General features: G+C 33.0%; 3 protein-coding genes across 4 annotated transcripts; all 3 read left to right on the plus strand.

The window, feature by feature from the left end:
* The first annotated feature begins 1,059 nt into the window (after positions 1 to 1,059).
* On the plus strand, positions 1,060 to 4,626 carry LOC123219060 (scarecrow-like protein 13). The gene is made up of 2 exons (XM_044640776.1): positions 1,060 to 1,211; positions 2,544 to 4,626. Exon 2 carries the CDS (start codon positions 2,815 to 2,817, stop codon positions 4,432 to 4,434), a length of 1,620 nt encoding a protein of 539 aa, XP_044496711.1. The 5' UTR covers positions 1,060 to 1,211; positions 2,544 to 2,814; the 3' UTR covers positions 4,435 to 4,626.
* Positions 4,627 to 6,259: 1,633 nt separating this feature from the next.
* On the plus strand, positions 6,260 to 9,045 carry LOC123219519 (putative pumilio homolog 19). The gene is made up of 6 exons (XM_044641513.1): positions 6,260 to 6,630; positions 6,754 to 7,294; positions 7,391 to 7,553; positions 8,009 to 8,172; positions 8,256 to 8,511; positions 8,596 to 9,045. Exons 1-6 carry the CDS (start codon positions 6,453 to 6,455, stop codon positions 8,725 to 8,727), a joined length of 1,434 nt encoding a protein of 477 aa, XP_044497448.1. The 5' UTR covers positions 6,260 to 6,452; the 3' UTR covers positions 8,728 to 9,045.
* A 4,564-nt stretch (positions 9,046 to 13,609) lies between these two features.
* On the plus strand, positions 13,610 to 17,650 carry LOC123219260 (heterogeneous nuclear ribonucleoprotein 1-like). 2 transcript variants are annotated; one of them, XM_044641105.1, is made up of 5 exons: positions 13,610 to 13,920; positions 14,001 to 14,132; positions 14,347 to 14,569; positions 15,527 to 16,715; positions 17,136 to 17,650. In XM_044641105.1, exons 3-5 carry the CDS (start codon positions 14,348 to 14,350, stop codon positions 17,147 to 17,149), a joined length of 1,425 nt encoding a protein of 474 aa, XP_044497040.1. In that variant the 5' UTR covers positions 13,610 to 13,920; positions 14,001 to 14,132; position 14,347; the 3' UTR covers positions 17,150 to 17,650. The 2 variants fall into 2 exon arrangements, with proteins under 2 accessions (XP_044497040.1, XP_044497041.1); XM_044641106.1 differs by lacking the exon at positions 14,001 to 14,132.
* Positions 17,651 to 18,545: the final 895 nt, after the last annotated feature.

Consider the following 18,545-nt stretch of genomic DNA (forward strand, 5'->3'; position numbering starts at 1 on the left):
TTAAATATTATATCTATTATTATTATGTTATTAATTTTTTAAGTAAAAATCTAACAAAATAACAATTTGAGATTACAAATTGTCCTTTATTTGTCTTTATTAGAAAAATGTTGTGTTTATCATATTAGGACAAAAAAAAAAAAGATAACAATGTAAAATATATAATTAAATATACTTAATGTCATATAATAATGAACTTTATTTTTAAAGAAAAATGAATGATCTTATAATAAAATTGGGATATAGTCTCCTTTCCTATCATAAAAATAATTGAAACTAACAACATTCACTATTCTCACAGTTTTTGGATTATAAACTTTTATTATCTAAATTTAGTATTAACTTGTGCATAGTTAGTTAATTGGGTGCAACTTTCTTCGTATATTTGATTAAAATGATATTTGACTGCACAACAAAGAACCAATTTTTATGGTGTATATAAAATATGAAGTCATGATATGTTGTAGATTTAGATGTTATAAAAATAAGAAACATGAGATCAAAATACTAGTTTGTAATGAAATATAGGGTGCTATAATTGACCAAGTTTCGATTGCAAATCAATTAAAGAAAAAGCCCAAATTACCCTTTTCCACCCCAGCTTTGACAAATCTTTTTTAGAATTCATAAAGTTATTTTTACACATTTATTAAAAATCAATTGTTAATTTTAGTAAAAAAAATATTTATCGTTTCATTCAAATATAATAATAAAAAGATATAATTGATTATCTGTTATCTAATAATTAATTAGTAATTAGTTGTTAGTCGTTACGATCATTTATAACGAATGAGGCACGTCTTGAATAAAAATTCCTAATTGGGCAAACTAAAAAATATTGTATAAAACTAATTGTAGTGTTTACAAGTGTTTGGTCTAAGCTATAAAAAGAGATAATAATTTCCATGTTATGAGTTAACTACTGCACTCTCTTGTAAAGGCAAGGCCACTTTTGTTTGGTCATCAATGATCTCAAGTCAAATTTCACTTAAATGGCTTTCATGTAAATAAATCAATAATCGAGGGCATTTCTAATTCACTTCCAGTTATAAAAATTGCACAGGCATCATTTCTGATGAGACAACAGACACTACACAACACGTTTTTGGTTGGTTGGTTGGTTGGATGGCTGGCTGGCTGGCTTTTTACCCTCTAACTCTTGGTGAAGAATCTGACGCACGATCAAAACCTAGGCTAAGCTTCACTTCGAGGTATGCAAGAGCTAATTAGACACCTTTTTTTGTGTCAGTTTGTGTTTATGTTTCTTCAAAGTAAGGTTTAGAGTGTGTTTAAGGATTGGTTTTGGCAGGTGTTGGATTTGGTGGTGTGGTGTTTGAGTTAGAGTTGAGGTCAAAGTTTGATTCTTTTGATGATTGTTTATAATTTTGGTATCTGGGTCGGTGTTAAGATTGATGAAAGTTTAGTCTTTTATGTTTTGTTATGATTTTCCTACACGGTTTGCTTTGTTTTTAATCTGTTTCTGACATTAGAAATGAACTGAGTTTTTGTTTCGAAATTAAGTTTATGAATCAGATGATTACAGTTACATCTTCGAAGAATTCAATTTATAAAAGCATGGTCGGTAACTTTGTTGAGTTGTTTATCGCTTGAAATCTGATGGTGTTTCATAGATTTGATTTGATTGAACTTGTTACAGGTGTTAATCTGAATGATTAATTGGTTTGGTTTACATGAATCTCTTGATTTTAGCGATGGAAAATCTTGGATGCTCTTTGAATCTGATAAAAAAAATCAATATTGATTTTCCTTTTTTTTTTCTTTTGTTTTTATGAATTCAATAAAAAAAAAACTTGAACTTTGGCATCCGGAATGAAATTTTCTTATTCTTGATTCTTTTTCGTTTTGCCGTCCTTTTGAGTTCGTTGTCGGTTTGCCCACTAAATGTACTTTATAGCTTTAAAGTGCCTTTTCCTTTTTATTTGGTGGCTTTCTACTGTTTTTATTGGATGAAGAGTTGAATCAGTGTCCAAAGCTTTTAATTCAAGAGATGCTCAGTAGGTTCTAATGCGATTTGACTCTAATGTTATGTTTCGAAGTTTTCCAGTGGCTTGTTACTTTTAATTGATGTCGGTTCTAGGAATCATCTTTGTGTTTGATGATTTTTTGCTTATTATTAAAAAGATCACCTGCTTAAAGAAAACTTTCCTTTGCTTCTTTTGGTTGTAAGCTGTAAAGTTCCTGGTGGAAACTATCTTGTGATCATTGTCTGGTTTTATTTCCACCTGTGCCCCATTTGCTCGTACTTGGTATCTGTTCATTAAGCCCTTAAGAAGTCAGTGGTATAGGGAAATGGTTGAAAGTGGAAGGTGAATTAGGATGTAATGAAGTCCTAATCTTTTAGTTGTAATTTTCTTCCATGTCCCTTGTGTAGAAGCCAGATCTATAGTATCTTTCTACAGATCTTTACTAGAATCTCCTGTTTCTTTTTTTTTTTCATCATTTTTTAGAAAATGAAATTTGCGAGACTGGAGTTTGGAATTGAATGGATTGTCTTAACCTTTATTTCTTTGCTTTCTTTTCAGACTGTTCTGATTCTATAATACATCTAGTAAGTGAACTGAAGCAGTTTGTGACCGTCATTGGGCTGAGAATTGACAAACAAAGAATATAGCTGTGTTGCCAGAGCCATCAGATTCGTAACTGTTTAGGGAAGAGATGGTGATTAAAAGCATGTTGCTCTTTCTCAATGAGTAATCTTGCCCAATCACAGAAACATTTCACTTTTAAGGGGCTGTTAATATAACTCCTACCCTTCATTCTCTGTGCTAAGTCAATTAGTGTGGTTAGTTTTAGATGCAAACTTCTCATAAACACCAAAGTTCAGCTAGTGTCCATAGCATGGTCCACCAGCCTGTGCAAGAGATTGAATCCTGTTGCTTGCCTCATATACAAATTCTGGAAAACAATACATGCTCTGATGGTGGCAGCCAAGGAACCAGTGGATCCTATCAAACCAACAAGGAGCAGTTCTATACCTTGGAATCATTCACATTGACTAATGGCTTTATTGCAAATGATTCTCCTTCTGGGGTGAGTATCTCATCTAATAGGAGTCCTTTTTCACCACAAGGTTCTCACTCATACCTGTCAGATCCTCATCGGTCCCCTGACAATGCTTATGGATCACCAGTGAGCGGATCTTCTAGTGTTGATGATGGCAATGAGTTTATGTACAAACTGAGAGAATTGGAGAGAACATTGCTAGAGGACAGCTGCAACTGCTGCTTTCAGAGTGGGTCTCATCAAGGCGTTTCAGCACAAGGTCAGAATTGGATTGAAATGGTCCCTAGGCTAAACTTGAAAGAGATGCTGTTGTACTGTGCTAAGGTGATATCTGAAGGTGATCTATTAACAGCAGTAGATTTAATGCTTGTGTTGGAGCAAATGGTTTCTGTTTCTGGGGAGCCAATTCAACGCCTGGGTGCTTACATGTTGGAAGGGCTTAGAGCAAGATTGGAATTCTCTGGGAGCAAAATTTACAAAGCATTGAAGTGTGAACAGCCAACAAGCTCAGATCTAATGTCTTACATGTCTGTCCTCTTTCAGATTTGTCCGTATTGGAAGTTTGCTTACACATCAATGAATGTGGTGATTGGGGAAGCTGTGGCAAATGAGCCCAGAATTCACATCATTGATTTCCAGATTGCACAAGGCACCCAGTATATGTACCTCATCCATGCTCTTGCAAAACGACATGGTGGGCCCCCGTCTCTCCGCATAACTGGGATTGATGATTCAGAATCACTTCATGCTCGAGGTGGAGGTCTTCATGTTGTGGGTCAGAAGCTTGCGCAGGTTGCTGCAACATGCAATGTGCCATTCGCATTCCATGATGCTTCTGTGTCTGCTTGTGAGATTGAACAAGAGCATCTCATAATTCAACCTGAAGAAGCTATAGTTGTGAATTTTCCTTATGTGTTGCACCACATGCCAGATGAGAGTGTGAGCACTTTGAATCCTAGAGATCGGCTACTGAGATTAGTGAAAAGTTTGTCACCCAAAGTAGTGACCATTGCTGAGCAAGAATCCAACACCAATACTTCCCCATTCTTTCACAGGTTCCGTGAGACATTGGATTACTATATGGCTATGTTTGAATCAATAGACGTAGCTTGTCCAAGGGATGACAAGAAGCGAATCAGTGCAGAGCAGCACTGTGTGGCTCGGGATATAGTCAATATGATTGCTTGTGAAGATGCTGAAAGGGTGGAAAGGCATGAGCTTCTAGGGAAGTGGACATTACGATTGAAGATGGCTGGATTCACACCATATGCAATGAGTCCTTCTGTGATTAACGCTGTTAGAGATATGTTGAAGGAATACAACAGCAATTACAGAGTTTTAGAACATAATGGGGCTCTTTATCTTGGCTGGATAAAGAGAGGTATGGCAACTTCTTCTGCTTGGAGGTGATAAGAAGCTGATAATGTTTTGTAAAATTAACTCACTGCTTTTGTTGTAACTTTTAGAGAGCGAGTCAGAGTGATATTTGTAATTCAATAGAATTCAGAATAGCTTGCTTCTAAAACAGCCTAGCATAGATCAGGGTGCCAACTTCGCTGTAAATGCCTATCTTGGAATGATACAGAGACTGTTTTGAGTTCATCACGAGACAGTTTTGTTGTTAGTGCCACAGAGACATTGTCCCAACTCATTTCATCCAATTTATTATATCAGAATTGGATTGGGAGGAGTAATTGATAATTATATAAGATATAAGATTTAATTGAAAATTTTAAAATAATAACGAGCACTACTCAGACTGCATTAAAGTTTGTTAATCCAATCACCATTAATTGTAAATACCTGAAAGTCTATACATTTCACGTTGGTGGTGTTCGAACCCTTCTCTTACGCTCATGGTTGGGCACCCCTGACAAGCTACCGTTTAAACTATCTTTTTAGGGTTATTTTCATTTTTACAATAAACTAGTTTGGCTCAATTTAAAATTGGTTAATTTCAAAACTAGCTTCATTTCAATCTATAACTGGATCATAAGTATGTATCTATAACTCAACGCTTTCTTTTTGCCGTCACTTATGTTACAACACAATCATCCTAGGTAAAGTTTTGGCCTTTTCATGAGATTTATGTGATGAAATCAAGATTATTTGGTGTCGGGTATGTTCTTTTTCCTGTGATCAAGTTGGGGTATTGTTGTTGCAGAATCCCAGAGCTTTTGCTGTTGAATGTGAAATGAAACTGGAAGGGTTTGAAAGATCAAAGTTGAGGAAGTTGCAGAAGGAGCAAGAGAGAGAACGACGGCGTTTGCGGGATAGACAAAGAAGACAATTAATGAGTGTTGAAGAGAGAGAAAAACATCTTGCTAGATGTCGAAGGAATTACTAACTAAGAAGATTAAGAGCTGGAATTGCTCCATCTCAACCTCAACAGGAACAAGAACAAAATGAAGAACCAACTTCCTCAACCGATCAGCTTCCTGCATTGCCTTCCTCGGATCCTAGTGCTGCCCAATGTGACAATGATGTTCTTGTTATTGAGTCTCATCAACAGCAAGTTACCATTACCTGCAATCTTGTGGGTTTTTTTTGTAATCCTGTGATTTTTTATACATGCATTAGCATACTATCACTACAAATAATTATCGTTTGTGAGCCGCCAATCCAATTACTGCTTCTGACTAATCATATTCTTAATGCTTAATTATTTTTGCAGGATGGAAATCGATCCTGTAACCTGGAGCTAGATTTCTTGAGGCAACAAGTGAAGAATGAAGAGAGGAGTGGTGTAGATCTGAATGAAGTTTTATTTATTTATCATCTTTCTCATGAACCAGAAATTTGTGATGCATTTATCTTATAGATTTCTTCTCAATCAAGTAGCTCAATCCTGTAAATTAGTTTTATTTTAGGGTTCTTGAGTTTCTTTGTACATTTCCTTTTTTAAGTTATTCATAAATAATTATTTATTTATTGAAATTCGAATCAAATCAATTCATAATTCTATTTGATTGAATATTGTTTTAAAGTTTATTTAAACCTTTCACTACTCTAATAATTTAGTTTATCAGACTTGGATAGACTCTAATAAATTCACAGTTAAGTTTAAAACATTGTATTACATCTTAAATTATTAAAATATAATAATAAAATAAAATTCCAAATCTATATCCCATTATCCTATCTAAGAAAAATAAAAATAAATAATACGAAAGTTCATTCCCAGTTCAACACAAATACTTATATATTTAATTATCCAATGAAAGATTAATGTATCTTGTAATCTTGAAAACCAATCCTAAACTGACTCCTGTATTCCTCTCCAGTATGTAATTCAATCTTCTGTACGCTATATAAAGCCACAAGTTTCTGTTATTTGAATTACCTTCCTGTTCCTTGGTTGCTTGATCTGTAAGTTTCGTTGAAAATATTGAGCGACTCCTGTTTCTGATCCCTGTAATTTAACGAAAATGTCTTCTGATAATGCCCCCCAAGAAAGCCTCTTGCTTTCTCTCAGAAATCTTTCTCTTTCTGATCATGGCTCTTCAACTTCAAGAGCCCTGCCTCAACCAAGTCCCCTGCCACCCTCTATAGCTCCGTCCTTTTCGCAAAGTATCTGGGCTGACCACTCTGCCAGCAACACTGAAGGTAATCTTTCACGAACTTGAAATTTGTATCTTTTCAAGTTTGTACAGTGTAGGTTTTATATAAAGATTTGATTTTGCTGATCAAAGCATGTCAAGAATTCAATTTTTTTCTATTTTGTGATAGGGGCAAATCTGCAAAATATACCTTGTAATGTGTTCATGAATGAGTACGATGTCAATCATCAAGAGGAGACTATGAGGGTGAATCTTAATTCTGGGTCTGAAGTACATTCTATGTCTATCTGGGAAAATCAAGAAAGCCCTTTTGGGAAAAATTTGGGTCGTTATAATGGTTTGAATTTGTATAATAATCGCATCCAGAGTCAAGATTATGTCACTAGTCATCAAGAAAGTCTGAGTAGCGATGAAGTTATTGCTATAAATTCAATTCTGGGTTTGGAAGATTCTGATATCATTCTTCTGAGTAATGATCAATGTGGCTCTAAGTATCTTCAGAAACTACTGTGTTGGAAGGATTCCAGGATTATAAACAAGATGTTGGGGGTGGTTTACAGGTTCCCTTTTTACCTGATGACTCACTGCCATGGACACCATCAGTTTGTGAAGCTGATTGAATCATGTGATGAGGAGCAGCTGGGACTGATTACCATGAAGATAACAGCACAAGATGAGTTGTTTTTCAAAGCTTCAATCAGTAAATTTGGGTAATTGTCCTGAATCTGAAACTGTCAGTAATTTATTATGTGTTTTACGGTCCTGATATTTCAGGACTAATGTCAGAAATTGCTTGTTTTCTGCAGTTCACTTTGCATCAAGAGGCTGATCAAAGTTCTGGTGGGATCACCCTTCATTTCACTTGTGATTTCTGTTTTACATCGGAAATTTAAAGACATAATGATTAATGGAAAAGGACCTTCTGTTATAATTCATTGTTTAGAGACTCTCAGTGATCAGCAAAATGAGGTACTTTCATTTAATAAAACTTTGTCATAGTTACTATCATTTAGATCAATGTTTTCAGATTTGAATTGAACATTAACCTGATGAAGGGCTGGTCTAAATCAATATTGGATATCCATTTACCATTTAAACTGTTATATTATTTATAACTTATACTACAGTAAATTGTAAATGGGAAACTTAATGCAGTTTAAGTGGTTAGGGTTTTAGGGTTTAGGGCAAACCCAGACCTAGTTTGTCTCCGGATCCTAATAGAATTGCTCTTACTAGCTAGTTCTATCCGGTTTTCAAAACATTGGTTCAGATACATTAGTTGCAATATGACTTCTCTTGTTTGGCTCTAGTTATTCTATATTGCAGTCATAAATCACTTTCGAGATCTAACTTGTTCTATCTGGTTTTCAAAACATTGGTTTAGATACATTAACTGCAATATAACTTGTCTTGTTTGGTTCTAGTTACTATATGTTGCAGCCATGAATCACTTTCGAGATCTAGCCACCAATGTTGTCGGATGCATTTCCTTGAACAATTTCATAGATGACATGAGAGGTCTACACCGAGCACAGCTTCTAGACTTAATATCTTGCCATGCAGCATTCCTCTCCAAGGACCCTTCAGGGTAAAGATCATTTCCCATCATAGTATCAGAATCAATGAATACTTGGGCAAATTTTGATGCTCAATTACTGGAAATTTTTTCAGGAATTTTGTTGTCCAGCATGTCTTAGAACTCAGTAATCCGATGTTGACCCAAAAGATATGCTCCATGCTCAGTGGCAAGTATGTGGAACTCTCACTGTTAAGATATGGCAGTCATGTAGTAGAGAAATGCTTGAAATCTCCAGGAATGGCACATTATGCAGTTGAAGATTTTCTGAAGAGCAGTAGCCAGCTTTTTCACCTAGCCAGGCATAAATATGGAAACTATGTGATCCAAACAGCCCTTAAAGTCACAAAGGTTTTTTTTTTTTTTTCTTCCTCTTTGAAAATTTTTACAACTTTTAATTCATCTTTCTGTCTGATTTCTTCTTTCAATCTGCAGACTGAAAATATTTCCCTCCATAGGAGACTTCTTAATGAGCTCCAAGATCATCATGATTTGCAGTTCGGATTCGGAAAGAAACTGTACAACTTGATTGCTGCTGGAGTACCAGTTGATGGTGACATTGTGTGATGTACAATCTGGGAGCAAGCCAATCTGTTGCCTGAACTTGTTTATACTAAAAATCATGAACATAGTATGTGTTGCCATGCCACCATAATAGGGATCTGTTATTTGTTTCTGTAGTTCTATAATGACATGTATTGGGAAGGCAGTAATTTACCTACTAAGGTTGCAATTAAGTCAGCAATCTTCATTGTTCGGAATGGTATTTTGTAGCCATGTTGAGTCTTTCTTTCTGTTAGAAAAAGTGAAAGTTATCTTATCTTCCTTCTGGGTTGAACCTTTTGAGTGGTTGATAATAAAATTGAATAGTTTAGTTGTGAATTAGTGTTTGTCTTTATATTTATTATTAGAATTAGATTTGAACTGAGTTGAATTAAAAAATTTAAACTGAGTTTGGGATTGATTTGAGCTCAGTTGGAATCCTTAATGCCTAATTCGAATTCATTAGAGTTGATATACAGTGTCACGAATGGTGATGGGTGTTTTAAGCATAATCCAAATACTATAGTGAATAGCACAAACAAATAATGGATTCATGGGATCTCGTGAATACTCAGGACTCCAAATAGATTTGAACCAAGAAGGTTCAAACTCTTCAGGCATAATAAACCAGCCCATTCCCAATCAAGATAAAAGACAACAGAATATTTCAACCATGCACCATAACCACACAAGAGTCCTCCATATTCTATATATTTCCTCACAGCACTTGAGGTTAACTTGAGACAGGTGAAGCCTTACAAACACTCAAAAGGGAAAGCATTTATGCTATAAAATTATGATAAAAACTGTTTAATACATATTTGTTAGGAGTAAAATTATATCTACTATCGTTATTACTAATTTGTATATTAACAACAATATATTACTAATCATATAATTATACATCATTATTAATATAAAAAAATTTAGTGATTTGTTATAACTATATATTGCCCATTCGTGACTTAATCCAAGTCACTTTATATAGATATGCATTGCTCCAAATGAGTCATGTCTCTTCATTTCTCCAACAAAGAAAATTGGGGAATCACAACTAACTGGTACATAATTGATGATGAATGTGCCTAGCAATTGTCTTAGTTGTAAGGTATAATTTTAGCTGGCTAACAAGAGACATGACTTATTTTATTAGGGGATTTTGCTTCAAGTTGTATCAATTTATATTATTATAATATTTCAAAGCCCACCCTTATAAACTAATCATGTACAATTTCATTTCAAGGTCAAATTTGTTTTATCAATGATTTTTCTTGTTCTTTCATGGTTTTTTTTCTTCTTATTTGGTGTTATTGTTCCAATTTTGAACCTCTCATTTTGAATTCGAGTTAAATTTAATTTGATTTTGTTTGAATTTAATTCTATTTGAATCCACTTTTAATATCATATCTATTTTCGTAAAACCTAAGTTATATAAATCACCATGGGAATGACCAAATTTGTTCAATCGAAAAGGATAAATATTAGGGTTGGGTTTTAAGGTTTTTGATATAAAAGTTGAAGCATCCCTTGCCTCCCAAATAAAGTAAACATGTTTTGAGGTAATGCATCAATTAATAAAGTGTAGGCTTTAAAAGTTTATTATTCTTGCTTGCCACCACAACCTTATTTATTATTCTCTTTAAATTGCCAATAACTTTGACGAAGTCTCTTTTAATACCCTTTTTCTGTCCCTGTCTCTTAATATAATCTTCAATAATAAATAATGATAAAATAAATATTATTTTTCCTTTGTAATAATAAGTACTTGCAAGTATTGAAACCTTATGTACATTGAAAGAAATTAAATATACTGGTTTAAAAAAAAAAAAAAAAAGACTATTGTTACACTGTTAAATAAATATTATATCAACAAAACATAAAAGAGATATTAGATATATATGGTTATTCTTATGGTTGGAAACGGGTTGAGTCGAGTTCAAACAGGGTTCAACTCATTTTTGACTCGTTTTAGATTGGGCGCAATCGTGTTTGGATTCGGGTTCATACTCACCGAGTTTGTTCAATCATATATTTGTGATCAAATTCGCGTTCATTGTCTCAAGCTTGTGTTCAAATTTGTTCAAGTTAAACTCGTTTTAAGCTCAAATACGCTCACTTTGAATCTAGTCTTATCTTTATATAGAACTAAAACAATGTCGTTTGTTAACAATTTAAGAGAGTCGTGTTTGGCTCGCTCAGCTAACAAGTCAAGCACGACTATAATTAGAGTTTGCGCTTAGCTTTGTTTCTACTTTTACTTTCGAGCTCATGTTTGGGTATGTGTTTGTTGTCTCAAGTTTATGTTTGAGTTTATTTGAACTAAACTTGTTTCGAAGTTGAACAAACTCGTTTCAAATTTAACCCTAATTATCCCATATCACTTTGGTTGAGAATGATAACAAAAGATTAATCATATAGCCTATAAACTATTAAATTATAAAGTTATGTTGGGATGGCAAAGATCAAAAAGTGTTTTTAGAATGTGTGTCAACTGTGGAAAATATATGCACAATATGTTGAGTTGTTAGATATCTTAACCGTGGAATATATTATTAGATTATAATATTGAAGAATATTTTATTAGTGAATAAAGTTAAATTCGAATTGAATCTATTTGAGCTTAGTTCGAACAAACTCAAAACGAGTCACTCCTATGTAAACGCGCTCAAGCTTGAGCCAACACTTTTGAACTCTAGCTTGAGCACAAACTACTCATCAAATTTATGAATTAAAATTTTTGATATAAAATAACGTTGTTTTGATCAGTATATATTAAAATGACATCATTTTAATAACAAATTAGTCAAAGCTCACGTTCAAAACCAACCGAATCAAATTCGAGCTTAACTTTCATGAACTCAATAAATTTGAACTCGAATTCAAGCTCCGATAAACTCAAATTTAACTTGATTCGAATCCAAATCTATAGGTGAATTATGTTGTTAGACTGAGCGTTATAATTGTGAAAGACTGTATAAAAATAATATTCATTTATATCTATTTCCTCACGTATTTAATTTCAAAAAGCAAGTAAGATTCCATTTCTCTTTCATATTTTTTATTCCCCTTTCAACTATTTTCTACTGTATATTCCAAACCAAACACATATCCAATAAAAAAAATTACACATTATTGGGGCACTTAAGAAATTAAATACCTCAAATATAAATTTCCCATGGAAAATATTACATTTATAGATTTAAAAAAAAATCCCATAAACTATATATATCTTTTGACATATACCCAATTTGGATTAGGATTGTTAATGACAAAATTAAAAAATTATTTTGAAAATAGATTATTTTAAAGATTATTAAAAATAAATTATTATTATGTTTAATAAAATTTGATAAAAATGATAAATATAAATAATTATTGTGTTTGGTTAGAGGTAATAAAAAAATATTAGTATTTTATTTTACTTAAATATCTTTATGTATAATTATTTTAAAATATATTTTATGTTATTTATTATATTATTGATAATGAGATTATTTTTACTCTCAAAAATTAATAAATAATGATACAGTTATAATAAAATAAAAATTATTATAGTAATATTTTAATATCTAATATAAAAATAAAAGTCCAATTACTTTTTATATTAACTGTTATATAACTATTAATAATAAAATATTATAAAAATATTATATTACTTTTAAATTAAACAAAATAATATAAATAATAAAAAATAAATTAAATAAGTAATATTTAATTTCTCTCAACCCAACCCCCCTTAAAACTATCTATTTTGGAAACAAAATAAATGGCTAATTGTTTACCTAATTAGAGGACCATATTAGCCTATGGTCCACCTCACCTCAATTGTCCAACACTCTTTCATCACTCATTTTCAACTTTTTAATATCATTACATCATAACAATGTAATTTCCATCATGTTCTTAAAAATAGTAAAAAATAATATTTGTAAAATTGGAAGTTAATTAAGTAAAAACAATAATGTAATTGAAGATGGTGACAATAACAATAAAAATTTTAGGATAAAACTTGTAATATTCATGACGGAATTTTATATCGATAAAATTATAAAAGAGTTATTATATATATATTTTCACTTTATTTAGAAATGATGGTAAAATATTGAATAAATAATTTATAAGTTCTTTAAATTGTTAAAATATACTTTAGATTATAAAATTTAAAAGAGATCGTGTTTAAAATAGAGAATTTATTGACAATGTATTATCTATTGAATTATAATATTACAAATGAAATTATAATCACTTTGCTTATTTTTTTAAATGATAGTAAAACAAGTCTCATCATTATCGAGTCTTATAAAAAGGTGAATGTAATACTCTATACAAACCCCAAATGTATGGACATATATGAATATTTTAACATCGATTGGAAATGTTAACAAAATATTAACTAAATAGTTTATAAGTGTTTAAACTCTAAAAATCCGTTTTGAATTATAAATTCAAAAAACAAAACTGTGACAAGTCTTATGTCTAAGCAGACAATATTTTAATATAAAAAAGGTAAATTCATTTTGAGAGAAAAATTGGTGCATTTGGTTAAAAAATAGTAGAGTACTTTGGTTTTCATAGCAAATAATACAAGAGATTATCATATTAAAATATTATTAGAAAAATCTTAATTTTGTTTACTTAATAAATTCAGTATAACATATTAAATATATTTAAAAGTAATTTTTCACTTGCTACCTACCAAAAATATTAATTATTTGTATATACTAATTTACCTAAATACCATATTAATATGAATAAGTTTGTATAATTTAATTATATGTGTAATTTTATTCTAATATTAAAAGGTAAACTATAGTGTTATTTATATGTTTGAAAAAATGAAATATAAAGAGAAAATTGAATTAAAATCCATCTAAAAGGAACATGGAAACGTAGGGAAGTCACCACGTTTCATCTTCTTCTAGCTTTGTAACTTTCTTACATTGGCAAGGCAAAGCCCAAAGCTTTTGTCTCTAAATATAAATTATAATGATTACCCAATTTTGATCCAAATCCGTTCTCTTGATTCTTTCTTTCTCTTTCTCTCTCTCTCTCTCTCTCTCTCTCCTTCAAGCATAAAAATCCATTCATTACATAGAAATCGCTACACAGAAACAGAGAAAAAAAAAAAAAAAAGAGGGCCTGTCGCCCTCTCTTCTTATTATGCCTCGTCTTAGATCTTAGATTCTCCCACTTTCCTATCTGGGTTCTCTCTCTTCGGTATTAAAACTCTTTGCTTTTTCATTTTGAGCTATTTTTCATTGGATCCTTTTGTTTTAACCTTTTTGCTTCGTTTTTAGGAATCCTGGGTTGTGGGTTGATCCTTGATTGATCGCTTAACGCTTCCATGTTATTGTGTTCAATCCAAGGTTGCCCTTTTTTTTAATATTCATATTAAATTTCCAAGCTTTTGCTTGTATTTTGTTCACAAGGTAATCTTTTTCTCATTGTTTAATCCGCATTATGTATTTTTGTATTGGAAACTAAGTGTTGAATTGTCTTTTATTTATACCCAGTGTGTGCTGTCTTGTTTTGCTGATGATTGTATGATTTGGGTGGGATAAGAATTGATTGTTGTTGAAATAAGATAAGATGATTGTATTGATGAATATTTATTTGATGTTTGATTGGATATGTGATTTGTAGAATGGAAATGGACCTTGGTAAGCTGTTTGTTGGTGGGATTTCCTGGGATACAAATGAGGACCGTTTAAGAGAATATTTCCAGACGTTTGGAGAAGTTTTGGAAGCTGTGATAATGAAGGATCGGGCCACAGGTCGTGCCCGCGGGTTTGGTTTTATTGTTTTTTCTGACCCTGCTGTTGCAGAAAGAGTTGTCATGCTGAAACACATGATAGATGGTAGAACTGTAAGTTTCAATCATCATATATAGTTTTCTTTTGATGTGATGAATGATAGCATACAATTCAATGATCATTTTGATTAGAGTGTGAGGAGGATTAGAGTCTCCTGTTTAATGGTGCCATTATTGGTTCCATGATTAGTTTTTTGTTTAAAAGAGAAATGATGTGATTTTTTTAATACTCCGGTAGGTTGTTGACTATTGATAGTAAGTTTTTTATTGTTAACATGTCACAGTTGAGTAAAAATAACACAAGACTCAAGATATGTTATTTTCAGAAATACAGATAGTCAGTAATTACTGATTGTTGTCATTGTCAAAGAGCAATCTCTGGAAAAAAATTAATTGAAGATTGCTGGAATGACTTTTAGTTAAACAATTAGCACAATCAGTAATATGCTCGCAATATTAAGTGTGTTCTATCCATTTGGAAGAGACAGTTGGGAGTCTTCTAATAAGAGTGATTGATGACTTTTCTTGCAAGATCCATGTGGAAAAATCAGTGACACAAATGGAATGTAATGTCAGGGACTCAATAAATTGTGAGCAAGGGAAGATGTTCCTAAATAGGCTTGTATCAGTTTTCATGTTGACCACAATGTCAACTCTTTAAGTTTCACTTAAAAATGTTTTGAGTTGCTTGATCATATTCCTCAGGACTAATTAAGGGGATGGGGGACTATTTATATCACCAAAGTACTTGAGATGAAGAACACAAAGTTTTAAAATCTCTTATAGCACAAGTGCCCAAGCAATACAGAAACACAATAATTCATTATGTAAGTAGCAGAACAACTCAGGACTTTGAGGTTGCCTGGTGCAAGTTTCAAGGATCCATCACATACATTTTGAATGTAAATCTTAAAAGCTTTGGGTGATAGTGTTTTTATTTCATGCATCATATCTAAAGAGTATATTATAAGATATAGTTCATGTCTCATTATCTAGCTTTCTGATTTGCAGGTTGAGGCAAAGAAGGCTGTTCCTAGAGATGATCAGAACATTCAGAACAGAAACAATAACAGCATTCATGGATCTCCTGGCCCTACTCGCACAAAGAAAATATTTGTAGGAGGTTTAGCACCTACTGTAACAGAGGGTGACTTTAAGAAGTACTTTGATCAGTTTGGGACAATTACTGATGTTGTAGTTATGTACGACCACAACACTCAAAGGCCTCGAGGTTTCGGATTCATCACTTATGATTCCGAGGAAGCAGTGGACAGAGTGTTGCTTAAAACCTTTCATGAACTTAATGGTAAAATGGTTGAAGTTAAGCGGGCAGTCCCCAAAGAATCATCTCCAGGGCCAAATCGCAGCCCGTTAAGCTTATATAATTATGGTCTGAGTAGAGTCAGTACCTTTTCGAATGGTTATACTCAGGGATACAATCCAAGTTCAGTTGGAGGGTATGGAGTTAGACTTGATGGTAGATATAGTCCAGTAACTGTTGGGCGGAGTGGATTTTCCCCAATTGGTCCTAGTTATGGGATGGGACTGAATTTTGAGCCAAATTCGAGCCCAAGCTATGGAGGAAGTGCAAACATTAGTTCTAACCTTGGCTATGGTCGTGGATTGAACCCTCCATATGGTGGAAATCCTAACAGGTACAGTAGCTCCTTTGCTTATGGTGGGAGCAATGGAGGTAATATTCCTGTCCTGAATTCACCAAGCAGGAGTGTGTGGGGAAATGGGAATCTTGGTTATGCCACAAAGACTGCAAACTCTGTTGCTCTGGGCCTTGGCAGTGGAACTTCAGAAATGGATTCTTTTGGCAGCATTCGAGCTCTTTGGGGTTCCTCTCCTAATCTTGGACAAGGTGGTGCTGCTGGTTCTGTTTATAGTAGTGAGAGTCTTGGTTATGGCACTGGAGAATTGAGTATTGGGTTAGGAGCTGTAGGGAATGGAAGAAATAGTCGCTCTGGTTTCACACCAACATCTGTTTCAAATGGTGGTTATGATGAGGCTTATACCAACACTTATGCAAGTGATTCCTTTTATGGTGATTCCACTTGGCGATCTTCACCTTTGGAGCTAGAGGGTTCTGGCCCCTTTGCTTTTGGGCTTGGAACTGCAGCTTCTGATGTTATGACTAAAAATTCTGCTGGTTATGTTGGTGGCTGTAGTGTTACTAATAGACAACCAAATAGAGGTAAGATGTTTCTGTTGTCGCATATTCTTTTTAAAAAAAAAGAAAATCCCTTTTTTTTTTAATTTATTTGATTTCTTCTTCTGATTGTTAATTGTTGTGTTCATTTTAAGTTTCTGAAAGAAGTCGTTGATCAATGCAAAGAAATTATGAACAACCAGAAAACTGATATTCAAATAGGAAAAAAACATTTTTGATGATTGTATGCAATGTAGACTCTTAGTTGTACGTGACATGTTTGATTTTGTTACCTCCTCAGCATAAGCTTTCTTGGCATTGCACATTTTTGCCATCAAATATTTTATTTATTGATAATGTTGAGCCCAATATTAATGCCAAATGTGCTTCTTTTCACACTGCATTTTGTTCCATTTGTCAGTGATAATGGGGTATTTACATTCTCGTGCTCATCAATTGTTTCAGGAATTGCTGCCTAGGATGATTGTGATATGGGTGTCAAAAGGTCTTTGTAGGTGAATTATATATCTGGTGTTGTGAAGCAGGTGAATGACTGAATTTCTTACAGTTTCCTCATTGAGATAAATTGGTTTATATTAAAATATGATTACAACTAATTGGCTTCACCTGTTTTGATTAAATTATAGAGAGCAGTTACAAGGGGTTTTTGATGTAAGGTTTGAGCTTGAGTTTTCTTTATATAGGTTTTCTTTCTTGGGATTTGATTAAGATGTAAAATCAGATTGCCGGGTATACGATAATGTTGTATCATCCATCTCTGATGACACTGATACATAAAAAATTAGACCTTTTGGTTTAGTTCTTTTTGTTACTTCTGTACTAACCAGCAAAGTTGCTGGTTCTTGTCAGTATTTCATTACCTTTTAGTGGTTTTTGTATTCAGAAACTGTATGAAGAAAGTTTTTTTATTTATTGGTGTGAAATTCTCAAGGGATAAAGTGATTTGTTTTAGATGGCCAGTGCTTTTCCCAACAAATGAAACTTTATATTTCATGAAATATTCTTTTCTTTCTTAAGCCTATGAAAGATGCGGAAACCAACCAGCATAGCATTTGTTCTTTCTATTCTTTGGTTACTGAAATCCTGTATTTTGCAAGCAACTTTTGTTTTGAGAATCTAAACTTGCTAAAAGTGCAAGGGACCTTTTTTCTTTTATCAGAAGCTTAGTATGTGCAAGGAAAGAGATCATTGAGTTTTGTAATTGACTGTCAAATCAACTTTGATCAGATGGCATGGTAATATTTTTGGTAAAATTATCCTTTCCAGCTATTTATGTCCAGAATCATCTTAATAGAATTCTGGGTGCATTCAATGCAGATTTATTTTCAAAACATCACGGGAACATGTTATAAGCCCTCATTATTACAAATAAAATATGATTAAGCCAGTGTTGTACAGAGAACATGAAAATTGATGGATTCAGATTCTTCTCTCTGCCAATCAAATACTTGCATGGTGGCTTTTTGTTATGAATAGAGGATAAGAGAGGATATCGGTGATTGAAGAGGTACTGGATATGACCATGACTCTGATATAAAGAATAGGATTCACTTGAAAGGAACCCAAGACAAACTCCACTGACACTGAAAATGCACCATAAAACTGAGCAGAAGACAACAACTTGACTTAAATAAGAATGGGTTTATTTGAGTGCTGAGACACTGAATTTGTGGTCAGCTTGACCCCTTATCCTAACTTCTCTAACATGACTCCAATACTTCCTCTCAGGTCATTTTCATGGTGGTAATTCCCCTTCAACATCCAAATATATCATGGTTGGGGGGTCTATTCTGTTTAGGGATTAGGCAATCAAAAGACTCTTCACCTGGGGACCTTTCAAAGACATCCAATGCT

The sequence above is a fragment of the Mangifera indica genome, chromosome 6 (genome assembly GCF_011075055.1).
Source record: "Mangifera indica cultivar Alphonso chromosome 6, CATAS_Mindica_2.1, whole genome shotgun sequence".
NCBI lineage: Eukaryota > Viridiplantae > Streptophyta > Magnoliopsida > Sapindales > Anacardiaceae > Mangifera > Mangifera indica.

Bases quoted from the DNA above. Each gene is read 5' to 3' on its own strand.
- LOC123219060 (XM_044640776.1), top strand. From the start codon at position 2,815: ATGCAAACTTCTCATAAACACCAAAGTTCAGCTAGTGTCCATAGCATG.
- LOC123219519 (XM_044641513.1), top strand. From the start codon at position 6,453: ATGTCTTCTGATAATGCCCCCCAAGAAAGCCTCTTGCTTTCTCTCAGA. The intron at 7,295-7,390 runs GTAATTGTCCTG...TGTTTTCTGCAG, and splicing joins GCTTCAATCAGTAAATTTGG to TTCACTTTGCATCAAGAGGC. The intron at 8,512-8,595 runs GTTTTTTTTTTT...TTCAATCTGCAG, and splicing joins CAGCCCTTAAAGTCACAAAG to ACTGAAAATATTTCCCTCCA.
- LOC123219260 (XM_044641105.1), top strand. From the start codon at position 14,348: ATGGAAATGGACCTTGGTAAGCTGTTTGTTGGTGGGATTTCCTGGGAT. The intron at 14,570-15,526 runs GTAAGTTTCAAT...TCTGATTTGCAG, and splicing joins ACATGATAGATGGTAGAACT to GTTGAGGCAAAGAAGGCTGT.